Source organism: Ambystoma mexicanum, chromosome 13 (assembly GCF_040938575.1).
Source record: "Ambystoma mexicanum isolate Mex_15411 chromosome 13, UKY_AmexF1_1, whole genome shotgun sequence".
NCBI classification, from domain to species: Eukaryota; Metazoa; Chordata; class Amphibia; order Caudata; family Ambystomatidae; genus Ambystoma; species Ambystoma mexicanum.
The window spans coordinates 770,457,979-770,483,225 of record NC_090938.1 but is presented as its reverse complement, the minus strand read 5'-3'; the positions used below and the strand labels follow the sequence as shown (position 1 = coordinate 770,483,225).

Sequence of the window (25,247 nt, the reverse complement as noted above, 5' to 3'; positions counted from 1 at the left end):
CAAATGGGTTCTGACAATGGAAGGTTGAGAACACGCTTCCAATAGCATCCTTCCATAATGGCCCAGTATTGATATGATTTTCCCAAGACAGCCTCTGAGCCGTATAGAATGACCGGAATGAATTTTTGTCTGTAATAAACCAATAATGGTACTATTGAAGACTTACAATATTTACTCCTTATTAGTCTGCTTTGTGATATAGCCGTCGTTAGACGCTGTTTTAGATGTTGATGATTCGCATTCCTATCTGGTGAGTTACTTATGAAGACCCCCAAATAGATGTAAGAGGAAACTGAAGACAAGTTGACATTTTGTAAAGGCCATCTGTAGGTGGCTTTCCTTTGCATGCTTTTGCCAAACTGCATAACCTTTGTTTTACTTAAATTAAAGGCGATGCAGTTCTTTTTGGTATAGGTATCCAACGCACACAAAAGTGCCCGTAATCCTTTGGGAGTCTTTGAGAATAACACCATGTCGTCAGCATAGAGTAGATAGGTAACATTAACCCCATTAATTTTGGGTGGATCTGCCACAGTTTTACTGAGGTCTACACCAATGTCTGAGATAAAAAAAGTAAATAAAGCAGAAGCTAGCAAACAACCTTGTTTCAACCCACATGCAGTCTTAATTGGATCAGACAGTCGTCCCTCACTAGAAAGTTTGATTTGTATCGAGGTATCTGTGTGTAAATCAATAAGCCACTTGACAATTGACCAGGGACATTTTTTATCCATAAGTTTTTTAAAAAGGAGTTCACGAGGAACAGCGTCAAACGCCATTTTAAAATCTATAAAAGCTATTTAGAGTGGCTGATGTTGATGGGAAGCCTTCTGAATAATACTTGTAAGGGTAATAACATTTATAGTCGTCCCATTTCCAGGCAAAAATCCTGTTTGGAAGATGTCTCGATAGTTATTTACTTCCAACCAAATGTTAAATCTATTCAGGATTAGTCGGGCGAAAATTTTCCCAGGACAATCCAAGAGTGCTATGGGGCGGTAGGCAGCTGGGTCATCACGCTCCCCTTTCTTAAATATGGGCAGAATGATGGACTTCTGCCAAGATTTAGGAATGACCCCTGTTGAGATGACTTTGCTAAAGATCTGATGGAGGATCATTGCCCATTCTTGTGGGTGATCTTTAAGTGTGCTATTATGGAGACCATCCGGGCCTATCGCCCTTGAGCGGCTCAAGTTTTTAATACATATCAGTATATCATTGATGGTGATGGTAAAGAAATAGGACCAGCCTAGGGAGTAAGTCTTTGGAATCAAGTTCGAAAAGGGCGATGCATAAAGCTTTTCACAGTAAGTTTTCCAGATTGCATTCGGAATGGCATTTGTTTGAACAGCATCCTGTGTTCTATGCGTAGCCTCATTTAGGCAAGCCCATATACCACTTGTGGACTTCTTAATAATCTGGGACATCATGGTTTCCCCATTTTGCTGGTAACGCACAGCTCTCTGACCCTTTAGCCATGTTCTATAGGATGCTTTTAATTTTGTTTTTAAAAGCAAACGATAGGTTATAGGGACAAATTTTAAATTACGTAGGTCTCTTCGCAATTCAGCTTTCTTAGACTGTACTATTGGGTCAAAGGGATGACAATGTTTATAACGAACACTCCGGTCTGGCAGTTTTACCTGCTTAAACAAATGCATTACTGTAACATAACAGTCTGTTGACCCAGAAGACACAAGAAGGGCCGCATGAAATTGTTTTAGTCGATTTCTATTCCATCTCACTCGCGTGCCGCTGTTATTTACAAGATTTCGATAGGGATAAATATCAACCATAGACGAACTTACAAATGATGACCTTGAATATCGCATAGTTAACTTATTATGATCACTATGGTCGGTTGCAACCACTTGCATAGAAAGTACACAGTTTAAAAATGTCTTGTGGACAAAAACATAGTCAAGTATTGCCCGTTGTGACCCTCTACTCCATGTATACTCAGCAGGGATATCCCCTATGATGGCACCATTCAGCATCACAAATCCTCTCTCGTGCATCATGTTTGTCCAGGTTAATTCATCATCAGTATGGTCAGTACACGTTTGTGATAACAAATGGAGATTTAAATCCCCTACTATGATGGTTTGACAAATGTTACCTTCAAAAGTCAGGCGATCAAGAATCGAGTTTAGTGACCCAAAAAAAGATTCTGCGGTCATATTACCTCTGCTCCAATAAATGTTGACAATAACCAAGAGCTCACCACCTATGTGGAGTCTAACAATTTGAAAATATGAGGAAGGAGAGACTAATTTTTCACTTACAAAGCCTGTAGCTTTCTTGATTGCAAGCAATAGACCACCACTGGGTCGACCTCTATAATGTTGTATGGCCGGTGTTATAATTATATCATGGGACGCCCAGATTGGGCAATCAACAAGCCAGGTTTCCTGTAAGGCTACCAGATCATAAGTTGCTAAATCTCTACTTGCAAGGTCAAATAAATGCTTATAGCCTCTCGTATTCCACGAGAGTAGGCTACCTGTACCTGCATTATATTATGATCTAGTAAGGAAGTCCTGGGATGCCACCATTCGTGGAGCAGAGTTAACAATCTGATTCGATTCTTTATTCTTGATGGACTGATATGTTCTGATTTGAGCTTTGTCCATCACATTATTTATGATAAAAGGGTCTTGAAACAAATTAAAACCCAATTCATATAGGATTGTTTTAGATTGCCACAATATATTCATTACAATTGTCGATTGAAGATGGATTCTTGCTTCAGAAAGGTCATTTGTATTAGTAAATTCAACCAAGGTTATATCTGTTGATGATATATCAGACAGGGACGGGATTTCACTGCATATGTTCAAAATGCTAGCCCGATTTAATACATATTTGGGATAAGGGTCTTCGCGACATCTAATCACTAGGCAATTAGACTTGGACTTGACTTGTAATTTATTACCATCCTTGATATTCATATTGTGGGCTTGAGCATTTGTCTGGAAACAAAGGCTTAAAGGCATATCATTTCCTTGCGCTACTCGATTGCCCAGCTGTGCCGGACCCTTTAATAACTGGCTCACGTCAGGATAACGCAATAATTGCGTACCGCCAGCACCTTGGCAACTTTGGCTGGCTTCGCCAATATAAGCTGCAATTGATGATTTTATGATATCTCGAATGTCCTGGGTCTGGATGGCAGCTTCGGGCCACGACATCTGTTCATGTATTTGTGAGGTGCCATGTTGTTGGGGTAAGGAAACACCCGAAGCATCTACTGATTGACGGGGCAGGGCTGAAAGCTCGGGTCGGCCAGAAGAGTCGACTTGCAATGGAAGAAAAGAGCCAAATTTTGTATTCACACCATTTTGTAAATGGGTTTCACTAGTTGTTACTGTTTTTGGATTTTTCACTAAAGCTGACACCTTCTCCGCATTAATACCCTTGGTTAACATAGAACTTACACTGTTCAAAGGTTCGGTAGAGGCCCCGGGTATGTCTGACATGTATGATTTGATGGATGTTCTAATTTCCTCTCTGAGTGCCGCTAGAATCACTTGACTCAGAAGCCCATCACTCCCACCCGTAGGTGGCCTGGTCTGTGTGTCAACTTGTCCCACATTACATGATCCTACACCATCGGAGTTATTATCACTGGAGTCAGTATTATTTGATGTTTTTGGAGAATTAATGCACCGTGCTGAGTCTTGGGCACCCATACCAGCTGAAATAGTGACCAAGTCATCCAGGGGCCCGTACGGCATGAAGGTTTGCATAGCTTCTTTGGGGCCTGATTTTACCAGATTGACTTTTGCAAGTTTTGCAGTTTGTTCACGTCTAGAGAGGGCTTTGATGAACTTACGGCCTGCAACCTGGGATCTGGCACCTCTGCCTTTCGTAAATAGTTTTCTGGAGGCAGTAGGCAGAGGGTCAGTAACTACCGCCGATGTTTTAGTCAGATTCATCCTAATAGGTTTAGATGAAAAGAATGTATTGTTTGACAATACTGTGGTAGGTAAGGACTCTTTCTCTTTGATCAGACCATCAGGGTCATGGGTAACTATGCTATCAATACATTTGCTGGGATTGTTTTGTACTGTATCTCTATTGGATGTAGATGGATCAAATTCAGCAACCATTTGCAAGGCTGGTTGATCACAACCATTGGGATCTACCTCACACAGACTTTGGTTATTGTCTGTTTCAGACAGCACACACACTTGTATACAATCAGCATTCATTATGCTACATGAATCAGACCGATAGCCTTGAACAGTCTCAACATTGGACCGCAAGGTCACTTGCTCCACAGGCGTTTTTTGTGAAAGCACCGCTATACCGTTACTGCATTGCTCTAGTAGGATGGTTTGATTATTAGAAGAAAAGGGGGGTTTTGCTCTCCAGCTGCGCACTCACAAAAAGTAAATAAGCAGTTGCAATTATATATGAATAGTTTTAATGCAGCCTGACACGTGTTTCGAGCTGGACGCTCTTCTACTGAGGCTTGGTCTTGGCTTAGGCAAGTTGTAATTACTAAATTTGAAGTATAAGCGTTTTAACAAAAAATTATTAACATAGGTCAGGGGCTCCCATTAATTTGCAAGTGCACGGACGAATTGTCAGTACATTTTTAACTTGCAGTGTGTTCACTGCTCTCCTCACTTAGCAGTGAACACACTGCAAGTTAAAAATTTACTGACAATTCGTCCGTGCACTTGCAAATTAATGGGAGCCCCTGACCTATGTTAATAATTTTTTGTTAAAACGCTTATACTTCAAATTTAGTAATTACAACTTGCCTAAGCCAAGACCAAGCCTCAGTAGAAGAGCGTCCAGCTCGAAACACGTGTCAGGCTGCATTAAAACTATTCATATATAATTGCAACTGCTTATTTACTTTTTGTGAGTGCGCAGCTGGAGAGCAAAACCCCCCTTTTCTTCCACTTCCCTAAACCAGTGGGAACTTGGCAGGCTCCCACCCAAGCTCTCAGCCGCAGCCCTTTCACAGCCACATAATTTGCTGACTTATGCGCTGTACCCTGTTGGCTTTCTGCCACCCTTTTTCTCTGGTTTGATTATTGAGCTTACCATCTAGTACTTCATAAAGTTTCGCTAAAGCAAGCAACGCAGTATTCATGGCGCTAAGAGTGTTATTAAGCGCTGGGGCTTCTGGAAAAGAAAACCGGTTGGAGCAGTTCTTATTAATAAAAAAGTCAGACTCTCGATGAGGTTCCTCAAACCTTGTCCTTCGAGGAGTCGGAGCAATGAAAGAGGGCGATTCATCAATATAATTGGAGTTAGACATTTGATTATTGTCTGGGGGGGTTTGGTGACAATTTTCAGTAGGCTTCACCACTCCTCCAGAATTGCTTACCTGATTTTCTAGCCCCATAGTATTATCTGGCTGTAATTGAATTAAATCCCCAGTATTTGAACAAATATACATAACATCTGCTAAGGGAGAACTCAATCCTCCCGAAATGTTCATAAATTCCATGACTTCCTCATCAATTTCCCCTGCTCGAACAGACTCCTCATGGGCAGCATGCAAACAATGTTGGGCTGCTGCTGTGCAGCAAATGGGCTCCAACATTGGCTGAGTGTATACATCAGCCTGGGTCCGGGACTCTCCACCACCCTGAGGATCATCCAGAGTACAGGCTGTCACAAGAGTCAAATCTGTCACTTCGCTTGAAAGATTGGGAGTTACATGCACATCAGCGACAATCAATGTACTGGGGATTTCATTCATATTTTCGACTTCATCAACACCAACAGGTTTTATATATGTGCTAATAATGGGCAAAGGTCCAGAACTGTCACTCACACTGGTCTCAGCCAACACGCTCTCTGACCCAGTCTCCGAACATAATGATTGTGTTGCGGTCAAAAGTGTCAGAGGACTGGTTGACAAACACACATTAGACCCACTCTCTAGACTGGACAGGGTGTCTTGGGAATAATACAAACGAATGTCAGATGAAAGTGACATTGAGCGCTGGAGATTATGCTTTTTGCGGTTTAGTCTATTATTGCTTTTATTCGCTGCCATCTCTAAATTAAATAATTGGCCAGGATTAATTGCAGGCATGCCTGATGTTAATTTAAATTTTTTACTGACCGTAGTTGACATATTAAGTTGGTGAACAGCTAATTAGGCAGAGCGAGAAAGCAGCCGCAGCACGCTTGCACGCTTGCACGCGAGACAGCAAGACAGCCCACTCAGCAACCACTCTTGCTAAACGCGCGCACTAAACGCGCAGCGTTGATGGTTTTAAAGAGGATGCTGGGAAAGGGGCAGGCAGGAAGTCGAGAAATGACCCAATGATCGTCAATGACATGGACTGGTTACACAATGTACTATGGAAAAATAGAGAAAATAAGGAAAATAAGCCACTATTCGCTGGATAAAGTCAATCAGTTCCTTAGTAGACCCTTTTAGAAACAATTTGTACCAAAGTTCTGGTTCCTCAGAAGCAAACAGAGTCCAATCCAAAATCGATCTTTGCACAGGTCACAGGAACAGCGTGGAAGACAGCAAGACAGCCCACTCAGCAACCACTCTTGCTAAACGCGCGCGCTAAACGCGCAGCGTTGATGGTTTTAAAGAGGATGCTGGGAAAGGGGCGGGCAGGAAGTCGAGAAATGACCCAATGATCGTCAATGACATGGACTGGTAACACAATGTACTATGGAAAAATAGAGAAAATAAGGAAAATAAGCCACTATTCGCTGGATAAAGTCAATCAGTTCCTTAGTAGACCCTTTTAGAAACAATTTGTACCAAAGTTCTGGTTCCTCAGAAGCAAACAGAGTCCAATCCAAAATCGATCTTTGCACAGGTCACAGGAACAGCGTGGAAGACAGCAAGACAGCCCACTCAGCAACCACTCTTGCTAAACGCGCGCGCTAAACGCGCAGCGTTGATGGTTTTAAAGAGGATGCTGGGAAAGGGGCAGGCAGGAAGTCGAGAAATGACCCAATGATCGTCAATGACATGGACTGGTTACACAATGTACAAAGTTCTGGTTCCTCAGAAGCAAACAGAGTCCAATCCAAAATCGATCTTTGCACAGGTCACAGGAACAGCGTGGAAGACAGCAAGACAGCCCACTCAGCAACCACTCTTGCTAAACGCGCCAGAGAAATACAGGCAAAGAGAAAGAGGCGACAAGAAAACAGCGACAGAGGGAGACCGGGTGAGTTACAGAGGAGCATGGACAGAAACTTAACCAGGAAGACACAAATGTTAAGACAGAGACAGCCATACAGGAGAGAGAGATAGACAGACAGACTGAGACAGACTGAGACACAGGAGGAAATACAGGCCTGCAAAGGGGAGAGACAGTAGGAAAAGACAGAGGAGGGCGGAAGAACAGAGAACATGGACTCAAGAGAAGCAGAGAAAGTAAAGATGGAGAAAAGGTGAGTGGGAGAGGAAGACATAGGGGCAGGGGAGTATCCAGCATTGCAAGAGCGGGGGGGGGGGGAGAGAGCCTGAAAAACGTCCTGCTATCTTTCCCCCAAATGCAGTGCGCACAAGTCCATATGGTCTCACTCCCACCCACAAACCACCCACCCCGGCCCCAATCTACATTTTTGGTAACATTAGTGGTAGATGGCATTTGACCACATAACAAATAATAAATAAAACTGCAGAATCATTACAGATGCAGGAAACTCATCTGTTAGAGCTCTGTCCAGGCTCTGGGGCAAAGTACATGCAAACCTCCTAATGTGCATATGGACTGCACCGACAGGAGTGACTTCACAGAAAAGCACATTGCAAGCAGCATCAGCAGTCTCTGATACCTGGAGGCCCCATGGAGCGACTTCAGAATAAGTTGCCATAAGTAAGCCAAGTGGCAAATAACTTTGTGGTGCAAAATACCTAAATTGCACGATTGTTATTTATGCAGCAACTCTATAGTCAGGCTTTTTTTTAAATAACAGCATGATATATTAACATAAGCTCTGAAGTGGATCACAGGGCTGCAGATAAGACACAGTGTCATTAAATAATCTGCCCAGGATCACACACTTTGGTTAAATGGTGAAACCGGGATCTGGATAATTTAAGCAACTCAGCACATCTTCCCAGTTTTAGTTGATATAGATATTTATTAAGGTTTCCCTTTGCATTTCATGTGCTTAAACAATACTTTGTTTAAAGCAATGCCTTGGAAGCAAAGCACATCACATACGAAACTACCCTTTCATAATTAACTTTACACTATATACATCATTATAGAAATATGTTGGCTTTAGTTTTATTCTCCCCATCCTGCATGCAAAGTCACCATAGCATCATGCAGATTAATGTTAGCCTAAGAAATCCCCCTTGGGTAAAGCCATAGTCATGATTTCATAAAGCCTGCAGCATTATGCACCCTTCTCACTGCTGATCCCTCCCTTCCATGCACATTTCTAAAAGAACAAAAGACCCTGCTATTAGTCCACCCTCCCTCCATCAGTGCCTAATGGCTCACATTGAAATGCTCTGTTGACACAGAGCAACTTGCGAGCCCCTCTGCTGCTGCCCGGAGCTCGTTGGGACATTGTCCTGGCAGGGGGAAGGGTAAGGTGTCCTGATGCCAGGACAATGTGTGCTGAGCAGGAATTGCTCAGCACACATTGTCCTCCCAGCGGGACACCTTTCCGTGGGGCACCCTGATTGAGGTGCCGAACGGGAGTGGTGTCCCAGTGACAAACGTCCCGGTCAGGTTCTCAAAAGAGCCTGTGGGGGGGGCAGCTTGCCCCCCCCACCCCCTCACTCGGTACACCACTGCAGAGGGGGCAGAGAATGGGGAGAATGAAAGGGAGATAGAGAGATAATAGGAAAAGACAGAGAAAAAGACACGCAGAGAGGAAATAGAGGGGCCGGTGACCAATAGGCAGACAGAAAGGGAGATAGAAATCACAGCAAAGGGAGAGAGGGAGAGAGGCAGGGAGGAGAGAGGGTAGGAGACAGAAAACTAAAGAGGAGGGAGAGAAATAAAGAACTAAAGACAGGGGTGTCCATGAATCGGCCCGCGCCTTGCCTCACCCCCACCTTCCAACAGGCGCTTCTCTCGTGTTTTTAATGCAAATGCTTGATAGTGCTTGAGATTCCATATGTGAGGGATTGGATGAAAGTATGAAATAAACCCAGAGGTACAGCGAGAGAAACACAGCAAGAAAGAAAGACAGGCAGAGAGAAACACAGCAAGAAAGAAAGACAGGCAGGCAGAGAAACACAGCAAGAAAGAGGCAGGCAGAGAGAAACACAGCAAGAAAGAGGCAGGCACAGAGAAACACAGCAAGAAAGAGGCAGGCACAGAGAAACACAGCAAGAAAGAGGCAGGCAGAGAGAAACACAGCAAGAAAGAGGCAGGCAGAGAGAAACACAGCATGAAAGAGGCAGGCACAGAGAAACACAGCAAGAAAGAGGCAGGCAGAGAGAAACACCAAGAAAGAGGCAGGCAGAGAGAAACACAGCAAGAAAGAAAGACAGACAGAGAGAAACAGCAAAAAAAAACTGGTATGCAGAGTGAAACACAGCAAGCACGAAAGACAGGCAAACAGAGAAACACAGCAAGAAAGAAACACAGCGAAAAGAAAGATAAGCAGGCAGAGAAAAAGATAGCATGAAATAAAGAGAGCAACAGGCAAGGAGGAGCTATAGAGACAAGAAGGGTGAGAGAAAGACGAACACGGGCAGAAAGACAAGCAGATTGAGATGTAAAGGGTTGAGACAGGAGAAGATAGAAAGAAAACATAGCAAGAAAGAAAAGCAGAGACAAAGGAGAGGGGGAGAAAACTGGGCAGAGAAGAGAGAAGGAACAAGTTACTTACCTGTAACTGTTCTCCAGCGCATGGGTCTGGCATGGATTCACATGCTCATGAATATTCCCCGTCGTCAGGCTGGGAGTCCTCAGTAAAGAAAAAATCAGTTTCAGTTTCGTTTCGGAACTGTCTTTCTCCTAATAACCAATCACTGGTCTCTGGGTCATACTGCCCCCAGCCAATGACTGCCCTCTACCTAAGCCCCTCCTCTGGCAGCCATCTTCAGATTGGGTAGCACGTAAAGTGGCAGTAGGATCAAGAGAAGAGCCACAGAGGGGTAGGCGGGAGGGTTCGCATGTGAATCCATGCCAGACCCATGCTGGAGAACAACAGTTACAGGTAAGTAACTTGTTCCTTCTCCAGCATTGGGTCTGGCATGGATTCACATGCTCATGAATACAAGAATATATAGCAGTACACACATGCACAACCACAGGAGGTGGCAAGGCTCAACATTAAGCATTTCAACAACTCAACATTAAGCATCTCTTACCTCCTCACTAGGCTCACCTTCAAGCAAACAGGTTGCGCAGCACTGCCTGGCCGACTCTGGACTCCTCCCTGGAATCCCGGACGACGCAGTAGAATCTCGTGAAGGTGTGCGTCGACCTCCACGTAGCAGCCCTGCAGATGTCCAGCAGGGGCACACCAGACCGGAACGCCGTAGTAGCAGCGATCGCTCTGGTTGAATGGGCTCTCGGACGGCCGGGCAAAGGTCGGTTTGCCAACCGGTGACAGTGCATGATGCAGCCGGAGAGCCATCTGGAAATGGAAGCCTTCGAGAGGGCCTTCTCTTAGTTCACAGGTCCAAAGTTCACAAACAGCTGTGATGTCTTCCGAAAACTCTTTGTGCGGTCCACGTAGAACTTCAGCGCTCTAGCCACATCCAGCGAGTGCAAAGTCCTCTCAGCCGGCGACGAAAGCGACGGGAAGAAAACAGGTAACACCAAGGGCTCGTTGAGATGGAAGTCCGACGGCACCTTGGGCATGAAGGAGGGGTGCGTCCTCAGTACTACCCTCGTCTCGTGGAATGTCAGATATGGAGGCTTACAGGAGAGGGCCTGGATCTCTCCCACTCGTCGTGCGGAGGTGATGGCCACAAGAAAAGCTGTCTTCCACGATAGGAACTTCAGCGGTGCCGAGTGCAGGGGCTCGAAGGGCGGACCCATGAGCCTGGTCAGCACCACATTGAGCTCCCACGCCAGGGCCGGAGCCTTCACCGGCGGGAACGAGCGGAACAGTCCTTTCATGAACTCCTTCACCAGGCTGTTAGTTTAGAAATTACTCTACCATAATATAGGTAATATGTTTAGTTGGCCGAAAACCAACAACATCATATATTCAGCTTTGATAGCTTGATAGACACGAATAGTACGAATTTATGAGCTTGACTGAAGAGACTCCATTTTGTAGAAATAGAATTTGCCATTTTGAATAACCTTCGCTCATTACTTTTCTGTTCAAAACTGCTTTGCTGTAACACTATTCTATTCCGTTGAAGCTCATTCAGGAGAGCGAGGCCACGAGTTACATATTGAAACATGATGCTGCCAAACCTAGATAGGAATGCCCCGATCTCCTCCCGCACAAGTCCTTGAAAGTAAGAAGCGAGGCATTTAATCACTATACAGATGCCAGATGCCAGCTAGTCTCGCTGGTGTGGCATAAATGAGAAAAACAAGTAATTGATGGTTTGAATTATGCTTCATTCCACGGCCCCCCCTCGCCGAGCCTGGGCGAGCGGCCTGACCCCTAGCACATGAATAGAAACCAAGAGATAGCGGAGCCTGGAATGTGACTCTCCCCTGTACGTAGTCTGCTTGCAAGGAACAAGAGCAGTGTGTTCTATTAAACAAAGAAACATGTCTGTAGAATCCACAGAATGAAACTGTTGCTAAAACCAAGGTCCGAAGGTGTCACATTTGTGTCATAATGGTCATAATTGTCAATCATCAAATACATTTTGCAGGAAATACATTATGGGCGGTATTGAACATGTCATAGCTGATAGTAAGAGCCTTGATTTGTATATATGTAACTGTTGTAAAATTGCTCGCTCTCTTGCGTCCTTCGAGGTCTGGTGACACACGTTGCGGGATGTGAGACCAGTTGGCCAACTGAAGCTCTTTGTTTTGCAATAAACCCTAGCTTTTGGGAATTGAACCTCGTGTCTGGCGTAATCATTCGTTTTGGTAATTGTGCCTTGTTTCCAAAACACGCGGGGCCCCTAGGGGCCACGTCAAGGCGATGCGACGACCGCGCCGGAGTTCTGGTGTAGCGGGAGATAGCCGCCAGATGGATTTTGATGGAGGCATGTGCCAGCCCCGCCTTGGCCAGCGACAGCAAGTACGGCAGCACTTGAGGGGCCATGATCCGTAGGGGGTTGATCTTCTGTGCACGGCACCAACAGAGAACCTCTTCCACTTATGTCCATAGCACTTAAGAGTTGAGGATGCCCTGGCCTTTGCAAGGACTTCCTTGCAGTCCACCGGGATGTCGTAGCCTCCGAACTCTAGTGCTGCAGGAGCCAAGCCTGCAGGTTCAGCGATCCCGGGTCGTGATGTAGGATGGCGCCTCCTTCCCTGGCGTGAAGATCCACGTCTGTCAGCAGTTTGACTGGGGGGGACGCTGACATGTCCAGAAGGTCCAGGAACCATATCTGCCTCGGCCACGCCAGTGCGACGAGGATCATCCTGCACCAGGACCGTCTGAGTTGACTGATGAGTCGCAGAAGCAACGGCAATGGTGGGAACGCATACAGGAACAGGCCGTCCCAGGGGAAGGAGAATGCATCGCCCATGCTCCCCAGCTGGGGAAACCTGCTGGCGAACCTCCGGCACTTGGTGTTCATTGCTGTCGCGAACAGATTGATCTGGGGACTGCCCCACCGTCGGAATAGGAGATCCACTTGATCCTGCCGAAGTTCCCACTCGTGGCAGGAGCGCAGCTCCCTGCTGAGTGAGTGGGCGACAGCGTTTTTCACTCCTGCCAGATGAAAAGGTACCAGGAATATCCCCTGGGCGACGGCCCAGTGCCACAGATCCTGCGCTTCCCTGGATAGGGCTGGGGATCTGGTACCCCCCTGCTTCCATATGTAGAACATCATGGTGGTGTTGTCGGTGAAGACCCGTACCACTTTGCCCTTGAGGGACGGAAGGAAAGACCTGAGGGCCCAGAACACGGCCCGGAGCTCCAGGAGGTTGATGTGCAGGGACCTCTCCTCTGGGGGCCAAAGGCCTCTTGCGTGGAGATCTCTTGTGTGCGCTCCCCATCCCTCTAGGAAGGCGTCCATCGTCACCATTTCCTGGTGCGCTGGGGTCTGGAAGTCCATGCCCGCCGCGAGATGCGCGCGGGTGCCCCACCACCGGATCGCATGACGGAAAGTCTCGTTGAGTGGGATCTTGTCTTCGAAGATTCCTGCCACTTGCATCCAACGGGCGTCGAGGAACTCCTGCAGTGGCCGCATCCGCAACCTGCACAGACGCACGAGGTAGATGCACAATGACATCATGCCGAGCAGGGACTTGATGGCCCTCACCCTGGCCACTTCCATGGTCAACAGACGTTGTACCTCGCCCAGGATGGCCCACATCCTTTCCTCCGACGGTGAGGCCAACCACGCCACTGTGTCGAGTCTGGCTCCCAGGAACAGGGCGTCCCGCGATGGTACCAAGTGGGACTTCGCAAAGATGATCGAGAATCCCAGTTCTGTGAGCAGGTGGACGGTCTTCGCTGTGTGGTCGACGGCGAGTTCTCTTGACTTTGCTCGGATGAGCCAATCATCCAGGTAGTGGTATATGTGAATCCCCTGCAGGCGCAGCCGCGCCACCACCAGTGCCAGGCACTTGGTAAAGACCCTTGGAGCCGACTTCAACCCGAAGTGCAGGGCTTTGAACTGGTAGTGCCGCCCTTGGACCACGAAAGTTAGGAACTTTCGATGTCCTTTGTGTATGGGGATGTGAAAGTAAGCATCCTCCAAGTCCAGCGACGATAGGAAGTCGCCTTCCTCCAGCTGTCCCAGCACGTGCTGAAGGGTAACCATCCGGAACTTCTGGGCTTTGATGTATTTGTTGAGGCACCGAAGGTCCAGGATGGGCCGCCAGCTGCCGGTCTTCTTTCGGGCGAGGAAGTACCGCGAGTATACTCCGGAGCCCCGGACCGCTTTGGGACGAGTTCTATCGCGCCCTTTCTCAGCATGGCTCGTACCTCCAGAAGCAGCTGTGGAACGTGGTTTTCTTTTCTGGCCACAGGTGGGAAATGGGGGCACTTTCTTTGGAACTCCAGAGTGTGCCCGTGGGCCAGGGCATTCAGCACCCAAAGGTCGGTGGAGATGGACTCCCACACGCCGACTAAGTTCACCAGCCGGCCTCCCACCGGGGTGCTTAGGTGGGGGCCTGACGTCACGGCCGGTTCAGTCCTATTTCGCTGAGGCCTTGCCACCCTGGGCTCCTTGGCGACGACAATGGTAACCACCGGCCTTGCTGCGGCCTCTGTAAGCTTCCTGCGACAAGGAACGGGCAGCTTGGCGGTACGACGATGAACTGCCAACAAATCTTTTGGAAGCACCTTGAGATTTGCCTCCGGAGGTCCGAAAGGACGGCCGTCGTTGATGAAGAATGCCTAGGGCACGGGCCGTCTCGGTGTCCGCTTTGATGGCCTGTAGCGACTCGTCCACCGCTTTCACAAACAGGTTGTTTCCGTCGAAGGGCATGTCCAGTACCCTGGTCTGCACATCCTGACGGAAGTCGGTGGCCCTGAGCCAACCGCGCCGGCGCAGGCAAACGCTGTTGCCCATCTGACGAAAACCGGTATCGGCGATGTCCGTAGCTACAGTGATGGCGTGATCCAACACCACCTGGCCTTCTTTCAGGATTTCCAGGGCCTCCGCCCTCTTGTCATCCGGGAGGAAGTCCAGGATAGGGGCGATCTTGAACCAAAGCTCCCTATCATAGCGGGCCACGATCGTGAGGGCATTGGCCGCCTTAATGGTAGTCGATGCCGACGAGATGACTCGACATCCCATGGCGTCTAGCTTCTTTCCCTCGCTGTCCGGCGGTGAAGTGGAGGATGATGCCGTCGCCCCTGCCGCTTTCTTCTTGGTAGCCGCGGAGACTATGGAATCTGGGGTCGGTTGCGCCCTGAGGCACAAAGGAGCGGAATCCGGGACCCGGTACCTCTTCTCATACCGGTCTCTCTTCGCAGGCGCCGTGGAAGGGTTCTTCAGAAGGGACAGACCCTCGTCCCATATGTCGTACAACAGCTGGACCGAGAGTACGGTTTTCCTCTTGGCTTCCCGTCATTGGTAAAGAAATCCCTCTTTCTTTTGTCCCTCGGGCACAGCTGGAAAACCTCTGAGGCCCTGGCGATCATGGCATGAAAGGAGACAGTTTCGTCAGGGGGGGGGGGGGAGCCCGGGCGGGAGGCGACGGGAGATCCATTCTGTCATCGCCACCGTCGTCAGTCCCCGTTGTCGCCGTCTCTGTCCCGTCTCGTCTCTCGGAGGAGGGGATGGGGGTCAAGGCTGGAAGGGAGGAGGAGGATGGACTAGCCTCTGCTTGCTCAGTGGGCTCCCCGACGGTCCAGGCGCCGCTGGATCGTCCGGTGGGGATAAGGGCAACCTTGTCCTTATCTCCGTACACAGGGTCTGCAAAGCCTCCCCGAGAGGAAACCCGGAGAGGAATGAACAGGGGGTCCTGGACCCCGATGCAGATCAGCGAGAACATTGACCGGACTGTCGCCCCTCTGGCCTAGTAATAGCGCTCTGAAGTAATCTTTCTTTGTACTCTTAAGCCGGACGCATGAGTAGTCCACCATGGAAGATGTTGACACTGGCGCATGGGAGGGGACTCTGGAGGAGCCTCTGAAACCCCCCCCCCTAGCCGAACTTCCTCCTTTCCTTCTCCTTCTCCCTTTCCCCCCCCCCCTCTTTCTTGTTTATCTAGACCCGGCTCTAGGGTCTGGGTTTTTGAGCTGCTACCTTAAGTTGAAGGTCCAGCTATGTTTGGGCGACAGGTACTTCGTGTTGGGGTGGAGTATAGGGTGGGGGTAAGTTGGGAATGTTTGAAAGTTTGTTTGTTACTTCAAGACTGTCATATGTTTATAACGGACACGAACCACTGTCTTTGGTCGAAGTTACCACTCCATCATCTCTCACTGATTGCTACAATCGTACAGACCCCCATCATGTGTGATAGATATCCTGTGCACAGACTCACGGGACACCCATGCGCCACACCAAATCTCTGAAGTTCCTCACCTGGAACGTGAATGGGATGGGGTCCGGGATTAAACGGCGCCTGCTTAGGCAATTTCTAAATAGACACTCCCCTGATGTGGCCCTTTTGACAGAAACCCACCTGGCCGGATCACACTGTGCCTTTTTTCAGAGGACTAATTACCACCTTGCCCTTCAGGCGGGGTACACAATGGGCTCCAGGGGCACCCTCATCCTGATACACAAGCGCATTCCATTTACTCAGCAATTGGTTGAGCGTGACCCAAAGGGTCGATACGTGTTCGTCATGGGGACCATCTGGGGTCAGACGATGGCCATTGCCGCAATTTATTCCCCACCCGGGTTGGGACAAGAATTACTGGACGATCTTACTACCCTTATAGGGAAACACCATCCTGATACGTTCATTCTGGGGGGTGATTTTAATGATACCATGAATGATAACTTTGACCGTTCCCATCTCCGAAATCGCAACCCTGACACCTCGACTAGATTGGCCAATTTTGCATCGGCCCTTGGGCTCCGAGATGTATGGAGAGAGTTACACCCGACTGATAGGGAGTACTCCTTCCATTCCGGCGCTCACGGCTCCATGTCCAGACTGGACTACTTCTTCTTGCCACATACCGACCTCCATAGGGCAATGTCCGCAGATTTACTCCCCCGGGGCATTTCGGACCACTCCCCCCTCTTAGTTGAATTGCGTATGCAGGGTCCCCTTCCCCCTAGAACGTGGAGACTTAACAATTATTATCTGGGGTCCCCGGAACTGATAGATCGCCTCGAGGAAGTTTCTGGTGAATATTTCGAAATTAACGAGAAGTCGGTGGACAGCCCCGTGATATTATGGGAGGCCTATAAAACAGTGCTAAGGGGTGAAATCCTTTCTTGGACGACACATAAAAGAAACATCCGGTTCCGGGAAATATTAAAGGCCGAAGAGGAAGTGAGAAACAGGGAGATTGAGCATATATCCGATCCTACGCCCGAGACCCACCGATCCCTCCAGCGCGCCCAGGAGTGCCTCCGTAACAGAACATTGGATGACGCCAAGCAGGCCCATTGGCAGGCTAAGGCGAGGGTGTATGAACTTGGGGATAAGTCGGGTAAACTGCTCGCTTGGTTGCAGAGGAGAGACGAGGGGCAGCGCCATGTCCGGGAAATTGTCACGGCTCAGGGCGACACCCAATATTCGGACTCTGGGATTGCCGAGGCCTTCACAGAGTTTTACGCAGATTTGTATCGGGCTCCGACCTCACCGCTAAACCCCTGCCTCCTAGATGAGGTGACGCTGCCGATCCTTTCGGGGCAACAGAGGGACCAGCTGGACTCTGCTTTATCAGAGGCTGAGATTGCAGAGGCACTGTCTCAGCTCCAGTCGGGAAAGGCACCGGGCCCGAACGGATTCCCAGTTGAAACTTGGCAGAAGCTAGGAGTAGACAAAATGGCCGCTCCTCTACATAGGATGTTTCTTGCTGCCCGGGAACAGGGTACCCTCCCACCAGATCTTTGCAAGGCCACTATTGTGGTCATTCCCAAGCCTGGCAAACCTCCACATGATTGTGCTTCTTATAGACCTATATCGCTGATTAACGGGGAAGCTAAGGTCCTTGCTAAGCTATTAGCGAATCGGTTGCAGTTAGTCACATCCTCCCTGATCCATCCGGATCAATGTGGTTTTATGCCTGCCAAATCGACTCGGATGAATCTGCGCCGCCTCCATTTAGCATTGGAGAGATCCCCGATTATAAACGAACCCTTGGCCTTGTTGGCAATCGATTTTGAAAAGGCGTTCGACTCCATTCGATGGGACTACCTTTGGGAAATAATGCGCCGCATGGGGTTCGGAGAGGCCTATTTAGGCTGGGTGCAGCTACTTTATGCTAACATCAAGGCGGAAGTGAGAGTGAATGGCTGGTCCTCTGGGTCCTTCCCCCTGGGCCGTGGTACGCGACAGGGATGCCCATTGTCCCCTCTTTTGTTCGCCCTTGCTATCGAGCCATTAGCTCTTTGGCTTCGCCAAAACACCGCCTGGAGAGGATTCAGATGGCCGGAGGGACACGAGGATCGTACATCCCTGTATGCGGACGACCTCCTGGTGTACCTGGGTGACCCACTAACATCCTCTGCCATTGTAACGCAAATGTTAGTCCGCTTTGGGGAACTCAGCGGACTCAGAATCAACTGGGGGAAATCAGTCCTCTTTCCGGTGAAGGGTGGGGAACAGGCAATCCCCCAGGACTGCCCGTACCGGGTGGAACGACAGGGGTTTCGTTACCTGGGAATATGGATATCCGGGGATTTAACAAGCTATATAAGGAACAATCTCCGACCAATCACAGACCGCTTTATTACTGATGTCCGGCACTGGAAACTCCTCCCCCTGACACTTATGGGAAGAGCGGCACTTTTTAAAATGATGACCCTTCCTAGATTCCTCTATGTCCTTCAAAATGCCCCACTTAAAGTCCCCGACTCGGAGTTCCACCAGGTGGAGACACTTCTCAGAGACCTCATATGGGGGGGAGGCCAGTCACGAATTGCGTTAACTACACTCCAAAGATCTATTTGGGAGGGAGGAATAGGAGTTCCCCGCCTTCAAACGTATTACTGGGCATCACAACTGGTGGTGGTTAATGACCTTCTCCACGGGGACCGAGACCTGCCCCATATACGGGCTGAGATAGCCACTATGCGCAACACTGACCCGCTGCTTCTCCTCTATCAGCCCCTTTCGAGAACCTCTCCGCCCACAACCACTACGCATATGATCACAGTGTGGAGACAGGCACACCGATTCATTGGGTGGGAAAATAAAGCTACTAGAGCACAACCCCTCTGGCGGAACAACAACCTAGCTGAGACCCAGAAGTTGGAGCCGTGGCCTAGGTGGGTGAACGCGGGGATTGCCAGGATTGGGGACATGCTTACACAGGGGTGTTTGGCCTCATTTGATGACCTACAATTGCGATTCCAGATTCCGAATACGGAACATTACCACTACATTCGCCTCGCCCATGCTTTGAGACCCTACCTGACAGCAGATACACAGTTACCGGACTATACCCCCATAGAGCGTAACATCCTTCCGGCGCATATCCCTACCAAATGCACTTCCATCCTTTACAATGCTATATCCTCCTTTGCTACCCCCGAATTGAATGAACTAAAGGCAAAATGGGAAGTAGATGTGGGGGTGATAGATCCTGAGGATTGGATACAGGTCCTTATGCATCCCCGGGAAATCGCCATTTCCTCTAGGCTTCGACTAGTGCAGTTGAAAATACTACACCGGGTTTATTACCCTAGGACACGTTTATATGGCTCGAAACGGGCTTCTAACCCAAACTGTTTGCGGTGTGGGGATGGGGAGGGGACCTTTATTCACATTTTGTGGCTGTGTCCCCAGATACAAACTTTTTGGAACGCATGCTGTAGGGAACTCTCCCGAGTTCTGACTCGCACCATACCACTGGACCCAAGGGCTTTGCTTCTGGGCGTGCCCGATGAGATAGAAGCTAATAAGTGGGAAAGATTGCTCCTACACACGGCGATGGGGCTGATTAAGCGCAATATAGCGCAGAAATGGGGTGCCCCTGACTCCCCAACGCTGGAACAATGGAAATTGGATATGGACATATGCGCTATGATGGAGCGTAGGATTTACTCGGCGCGAGGCTGTCCCAACAAAGCGTCGAAAATATGGGACAGGTGGGAGGAAGGTGTGGCCTGAGTGTCCCATGTACAGGCGGGGGAATGTGCACTGGGGGTTTTGTTTTGTGCTTGTACCATACTATACATTATTGCATGTGATGAGATGATCGCTCAACTGTTGATGTTCTGAGTACCTTTTCTGATTGTGAACGACTATGACAGTCTGAAGTTGTTTTTGTTTGCTTGTTGCTTTGTTATTATGACCACTGTATTATGTTAATAACAATAAAATACTTTATAAAAAAAAAAAAGATAGCTCCTGAATTGTCCTGTGGCGTAGCCATCGGTTGCGACTGGAGCGATGGCTGGGGCGCGGGGTCCTCCGTTTCCTCCACGGCCCGCGGCTCCTCGTCGGCTCCACCGTTGCTCTCTACGTCCACCTTGTCGGGATCCTTCCCGTAGGTCCTGACCTCCTCGAACTTCTTGTCCAGGATAGCTTTGACACCAGCCAGCTCATCCTCGGAGGTAGTATCTGTGTCCGTTAGGGCTACTGTGCCCCCCCTTTCTCGTCCCAGTGTTTCACGGGGGTCTTCTCGATAGGCTGGAAAGATGTTTCCCTCCGGGGTGGCAGGGAAACTCTAGGCCCGGAAATTGTCTCCACTGGGGTAGCCTCCGCAGGCTTCGCCAGGGCCGCCATGACTCCTTCAATCGAGGCCTTCGCCGGGTGAATCATGGCCTTCACGACCTTGGGCGCGTCTGAGGCCTTCACCTTACGGGGAGGGTCGCCCCCTCGCCCCCCCCTTAGCTTTCTCTGTCGGGATCGACCGGGGCTTCTCCCGAAGCTTACCTGGGTTCTCTGACTTCCTTTTCACCGAGCCAGAGCGTTGGCTCGTGGATGATGGCGTCGGTGACATCGCGCACTGCCTGGCAGCCGAGGAGCCCGAACCAACGGCGCTCCCGGTGCCCGCGGACTTGCAGTGCTTTGCCTTTTGTTGGGCCCCCGTCGCCGGAGCGCCCTCAAAGGTCTTCGAGGACCGCTCGGACTTCTTCTTCTCACCTGCTGCTGGGCGCTTCGCCTCCAGCCAGTCAGCAAGTCGTTTACGATGGTCCTTCATGGTCCGGACGGACATGTTCTTGCAGAACGCACAGTCCTCCTCCGCGTGCGACTTGTCGGCGTGTAGGCAGTAGAGGCACCGGGAGTGCTCGTCCTCCTTAAAGACGTTCTGCAGTCCACATCCTGGGCAGTTCCTAAACAGTTTGTATCCAGTAGGCGTCGAATCTCCTTTGTCCTGGGCCATGTCCGAATCGGGGTAGGCCTCAAAGGTCTTCTGGAATCCTCCAAGAAGTGTAATTCGACAAAAATCCACCCTTGAGGGGCGTAGAAATTTCCGAAACAGGTCCCTGTTGATCGGAAGAAGAATCGGTGGAGCTTGAGGCTCGAATTGACCGAAAAAATAAGAGTAAACTCTTTGAAAAAACGCAATACGCAGTAAAAGCTCGAGAGTTACAGCATGAGGACTCCCAACACATGAACGTGCAGTAAAAATCTGAAGATGGCTGCCAGAGGAGGGGCTTAGGTAGAGGGCAGTCATTGGCTGGGGGCAGTATGACCCAGAGACCAGTGATTGGTTAATAGTAGAAAGACAGTTCAGAAACGAAACTGAAACTGATTTTTTCTTTACTGAGAATTCCCAGCCTGACGACGGGGAATATTCATGAGCATGTGAATCCATGCCAGACCCCATGCTGGAGAAAGACCAGCACTGTATCTCTTACTGTTTCTTGTATAACAATTGTAACTATGTACCCCAAGTAAAGCTCCCAGATACCTTCGGGTTCAGCGTGCTATATAAGCGAATAAAACAAACAAAACAAAAAACAAACAAGAACGGGGAGAGGAAGAAACAGAACAAAATACACTGAGGTAAGAATGAGAGAAACAGCAGGAGACAGAGTACAAAGAAACAGATAAGCAGGGAGAGTGAGGGAAATGTGAAGAGAAAGAGTGAGTGGAAGAGAGAGAAAGAAAGAAGCAGGCAACGAGGACAGAGCGGAAGAAGCAGGCAGAGTGGAGAGAGAGAGGCAGATAGGAAAGAGAGGGAGATGAAAGGCAAATGAGCACGAGGCAGAGAGGAGACACTGAGGCAGAGTGGAGAGAAAGGCATCTATGAGAGAGGTAGTAAAAGGGGGACCAAGAGCAAAATGCAGAGAAGAGAGATGGGGAGCCAGAGAGGAGAGAGGCAGGGAAGAGGCAGAGGAGAGACAGACACAGGGAGAAAGAAGCAGACAAAATGGAAATAGAGGCGGGTAGGATAAACAAAGTAATAGGAGGAACAAGAGGAAGAGGCACAGAAGAGACAGGAAGCTACAAGCAGCGATGAGAGACAGAGAGACCGGGAGCAACAAGCAGCAATGAGAGACAGAGAGACTGGGAGAAAAAAGCAGAGATGAGAGACAGAGAGACCCGGAGAAACAAGCAGAGCTGAGAGACAGGGAGAAACAAGTAGAGATGAGAGACAGAGAGACCGGGAGAAACAAGCAGAGATGAGAGACAGGGAGAAACAAGTGGAGATGAGAGACAGAGAGACCGGGAGAAACAAGCAGAGACGAGAGGCAGAGAGACTGGGAGAAACAAGCAGAGATGAGCAACCGGGAGAAACAAGTAGAGATGAGAGACCGGGCAAAGCAAGAAGTGATGAGAAACAGGGAGACACAAGTAAAGATGAGAGACAGGGATAAACAAGCAGAGATGAGAGACAGAGAGACCAGGAGACACAAGTAGATAAAAAAGAAATAGAGAATGGGAGAAACAAGCAGAGATGAGAGACAAAGAGACCGGGAGAAACAAGCAGAGATAAAAGACAGAGCGACAAGGAGAAACAAGCAGAGAATAGAGACAGAGAGAATGGGAGAAACAAGCAGAGATGAGAGACAGAGAGACTGGAAGAAACAAGCAGAGATGAGCAACCGGGAGAAACAAGTAGAGATGAGAGACAAGGAGAAACAAGTAGAGATGAGAGACAGAGAAACCGGAGGAAACACGCAGAGATGAGAGACAGAGAGACTGGGAGAAACAAGCAGAGATGAGCAACTGGGAGAAACAAGTAGAGATGAGAGACAGACAAACCGGGAGAAACAAGCAGAGATGAGAGACAGAGAGACTGGGAGAAACAAGCAGAGATGAGCAACTGGGAGAAACAAGTAGAGATGAGAGACTGGGAAAAATTAGCAGAAATCAGCTACCGGAAGAAACAAGTAGAGATGAGAGACAGAGAGACCGGGAGAGACAAGCAGAGATGAGAGACTGGGTGAAACAAGCAGAGATGAGAGACAGATAAATGAGAGCGAGTGATGGGAGAATATGGACATCAAGAAAAAGCAGCGAGGGAAAAGTTGGAAAGAGGCATTAAAAAGGGATTACAAAGAGAATGAAAGCGAGAGAGAGAGTAGGGAAGAAAGACAGCTGGTCATTTTGCAAAACCCTGCATGGGGAATAAGTGTTAAGACAGGCATTACACATGAAATCCTGTCTTTTTACCAATGTGTGGGATTTTCTTTTTGTTTTGAGGAGACTGGGGCACTGAACAGAAGAACACTGTCCATCCTACATCCTTTCTCCAGCCCGAAACAGCACACGGTTTAATACCAGCACACAATTCCATGCTGGCATTAAACCAATGGATGCCCTATGGACTCTGCCTGCTATTTACACCTGGTAAATGCAGGAGGATTCCACAGAAGCTCATGGTCAATGACTCCTGCAATCGTTCAATGTGGGAGGCGACTGCGCTTGGTCCTTAAGCTTGGATAACTGTGTGATCATCGACAACAATGAGTCAAAGGAGGGCTCAATCACTAATGTACCTGGCAACAAATAAATAAAGAATGGTAAAGAGAGCAAATAGAAGGCGCACAAGAAAAAGGCTCATACTAAACAGGCTGATTTTAGCAGCAATCCAGCCTGAGCAACACGCCTGGCTTGATTAATTCAAGCTCCAGAGTTACTACCCTTGTGATCAATGATAAGGGTTCATATGGCACTCTACCATTAGAAGGAAATAAGACCAAAGTCTCCGCTTAACATGCTACTAAAAAACAAAACTACATCAAAAGGCTTCCAGCTGCTGAGTCCAATACTCTTTCCGCTAGAGGTGCCTCAAGAAATAAAGACAACATCGGCAGGAACTCCTGTTCACCCTAAAAGCACTGGCCCATTTATACAGACTACAGAAACTATTAAGTGCCAACCATTACCCGAAGATTCCCACATTCTGGAAGATTTGGAAAACCCTTTTCCAGAGGACAATCATGGGATAACATCTAACGCCATTGTTTCAGACACGCACCCTAACGGCTCCACCTAATATCCGTCCATGAGGAAAATGGAGGCGCTAAATCAGTAAATGGGAAGAGGGGCCTCTACCAACCTCATTCTAATTCAGATGCTGACTGCTTGGCCCTCAAAGTACAGAGCCTTGTTTATGTCGGTCGGAACTATTATCTAAATCGAACAACCCTCTTCCATTTAGTCCATGACATCATTCCTCTGCGGTGTCTACAAACGGAGGACATCGCGATTGTTGACCTCCTAGAAGACTCGTACTATGCTAGCGCGATAGTTTATTTTCACAATCCCGCTGGACTAGATTTATCACGTCACATGATGCAGATTTTGGGGCAATTAGGTCATGACTGTTCTATTGTTAAAGCTCCATCTAGAAAGTGTGGCCTGAATCTAGATAGGAGGGTACTGAAATCCAGTATACCTGTTCCTTTGCTTTCTTCTAGACCCTCTACAGCCAACCTATGGGAGGCAACCTAATTGGCCTCTTAGTAATGTATTGTTAGCGTCGGGCATGTAGCTCCATCTAGAAAGTGTGGCCTGAATCTAGAGAGGGGGGTACTGAAATCCAGTAGACCTGTTCCTTTGCTTTCTTCTAGACCCTCTACAACCAACCTATGGGAGGCAACCTAATTGGCCTCTTAGTAATGTATTGTTAGCGTCGGGCCTGTGGGGTGTGTGTGTAGTACGAGTGTTCATGTTGTGGCCCTTCTTATTATGTAATTACTGTGTTTGGAATGTTCCGGGAAGGAATATCCATGTATGTTTTAAAGTTTTATGATGTGTTGTGTTACATTATTTTCCCTTGCAGGTGGGACGGACTTGAGGGTGGGTTGTTGTTGCTCAAGATGGTGTGACTCTCGCCACTCTCTTCAGGGTTTGGGGGGGGGAGGCGGGAGTAATTTCTGTGCGATTTTGCAGTGTTTTCCCTGTTTCAAGAATTGGGACATTATATTGCAACCATTTGTGGTCACAGTGTGTGTCTTGGTGGTTGCATGCGTGTTTGTATGCACAGTTGTATGGTGGTTGCATGTGTGTTTGTATGCGCGGTTGTATGCGTGTTGTGAGGTTGTGCATACAAATAACAGCGGGTGCATTGAAAGCCGGGCGATCAATGTTGAGTTGTTAATTATTCACATGAGTGTGTGCGTGTGGCATAGTATGTGTTTAGGGCTCATGGTGTTAAGTTGTGGTTAGGCTGTGTTCCTTGGGGCGTGG

General features: G+C 48.6%; 1 protein-coding gene across 2 annotated transcripts in view; it reads right to left on the bottom strand.

Moving 5' to 3' along the window:
- Positions 1-25,247, bottom strand: part of LOC138521932 (uncharacterized) — a 101,992-nt gene that overhangs the window by 69,453 nt on the left and 7,292 nt on the right. The window contains exon 2 of one of the 2 annotated variants that reach the window (XM_069635108.1): positions 4,881-6,662. The exons of the other annotated variant lie outside the window; for it this stretch is intronic. Coding sequence (XP_069491209.1) covers positions 4,976-6,106 — 1,131 coding nt within the window. The 5' untranslated portion in view covers positions 6,107-6,662 and the 3' untranslated portion in view covers positions 4,881-4,975. Of the gene's footprint in view, positions 1-4,880; positions 6,663-25,247 lie in introns of those variants that run through there. 2 annotated transcript variants of the gene reach the window in all.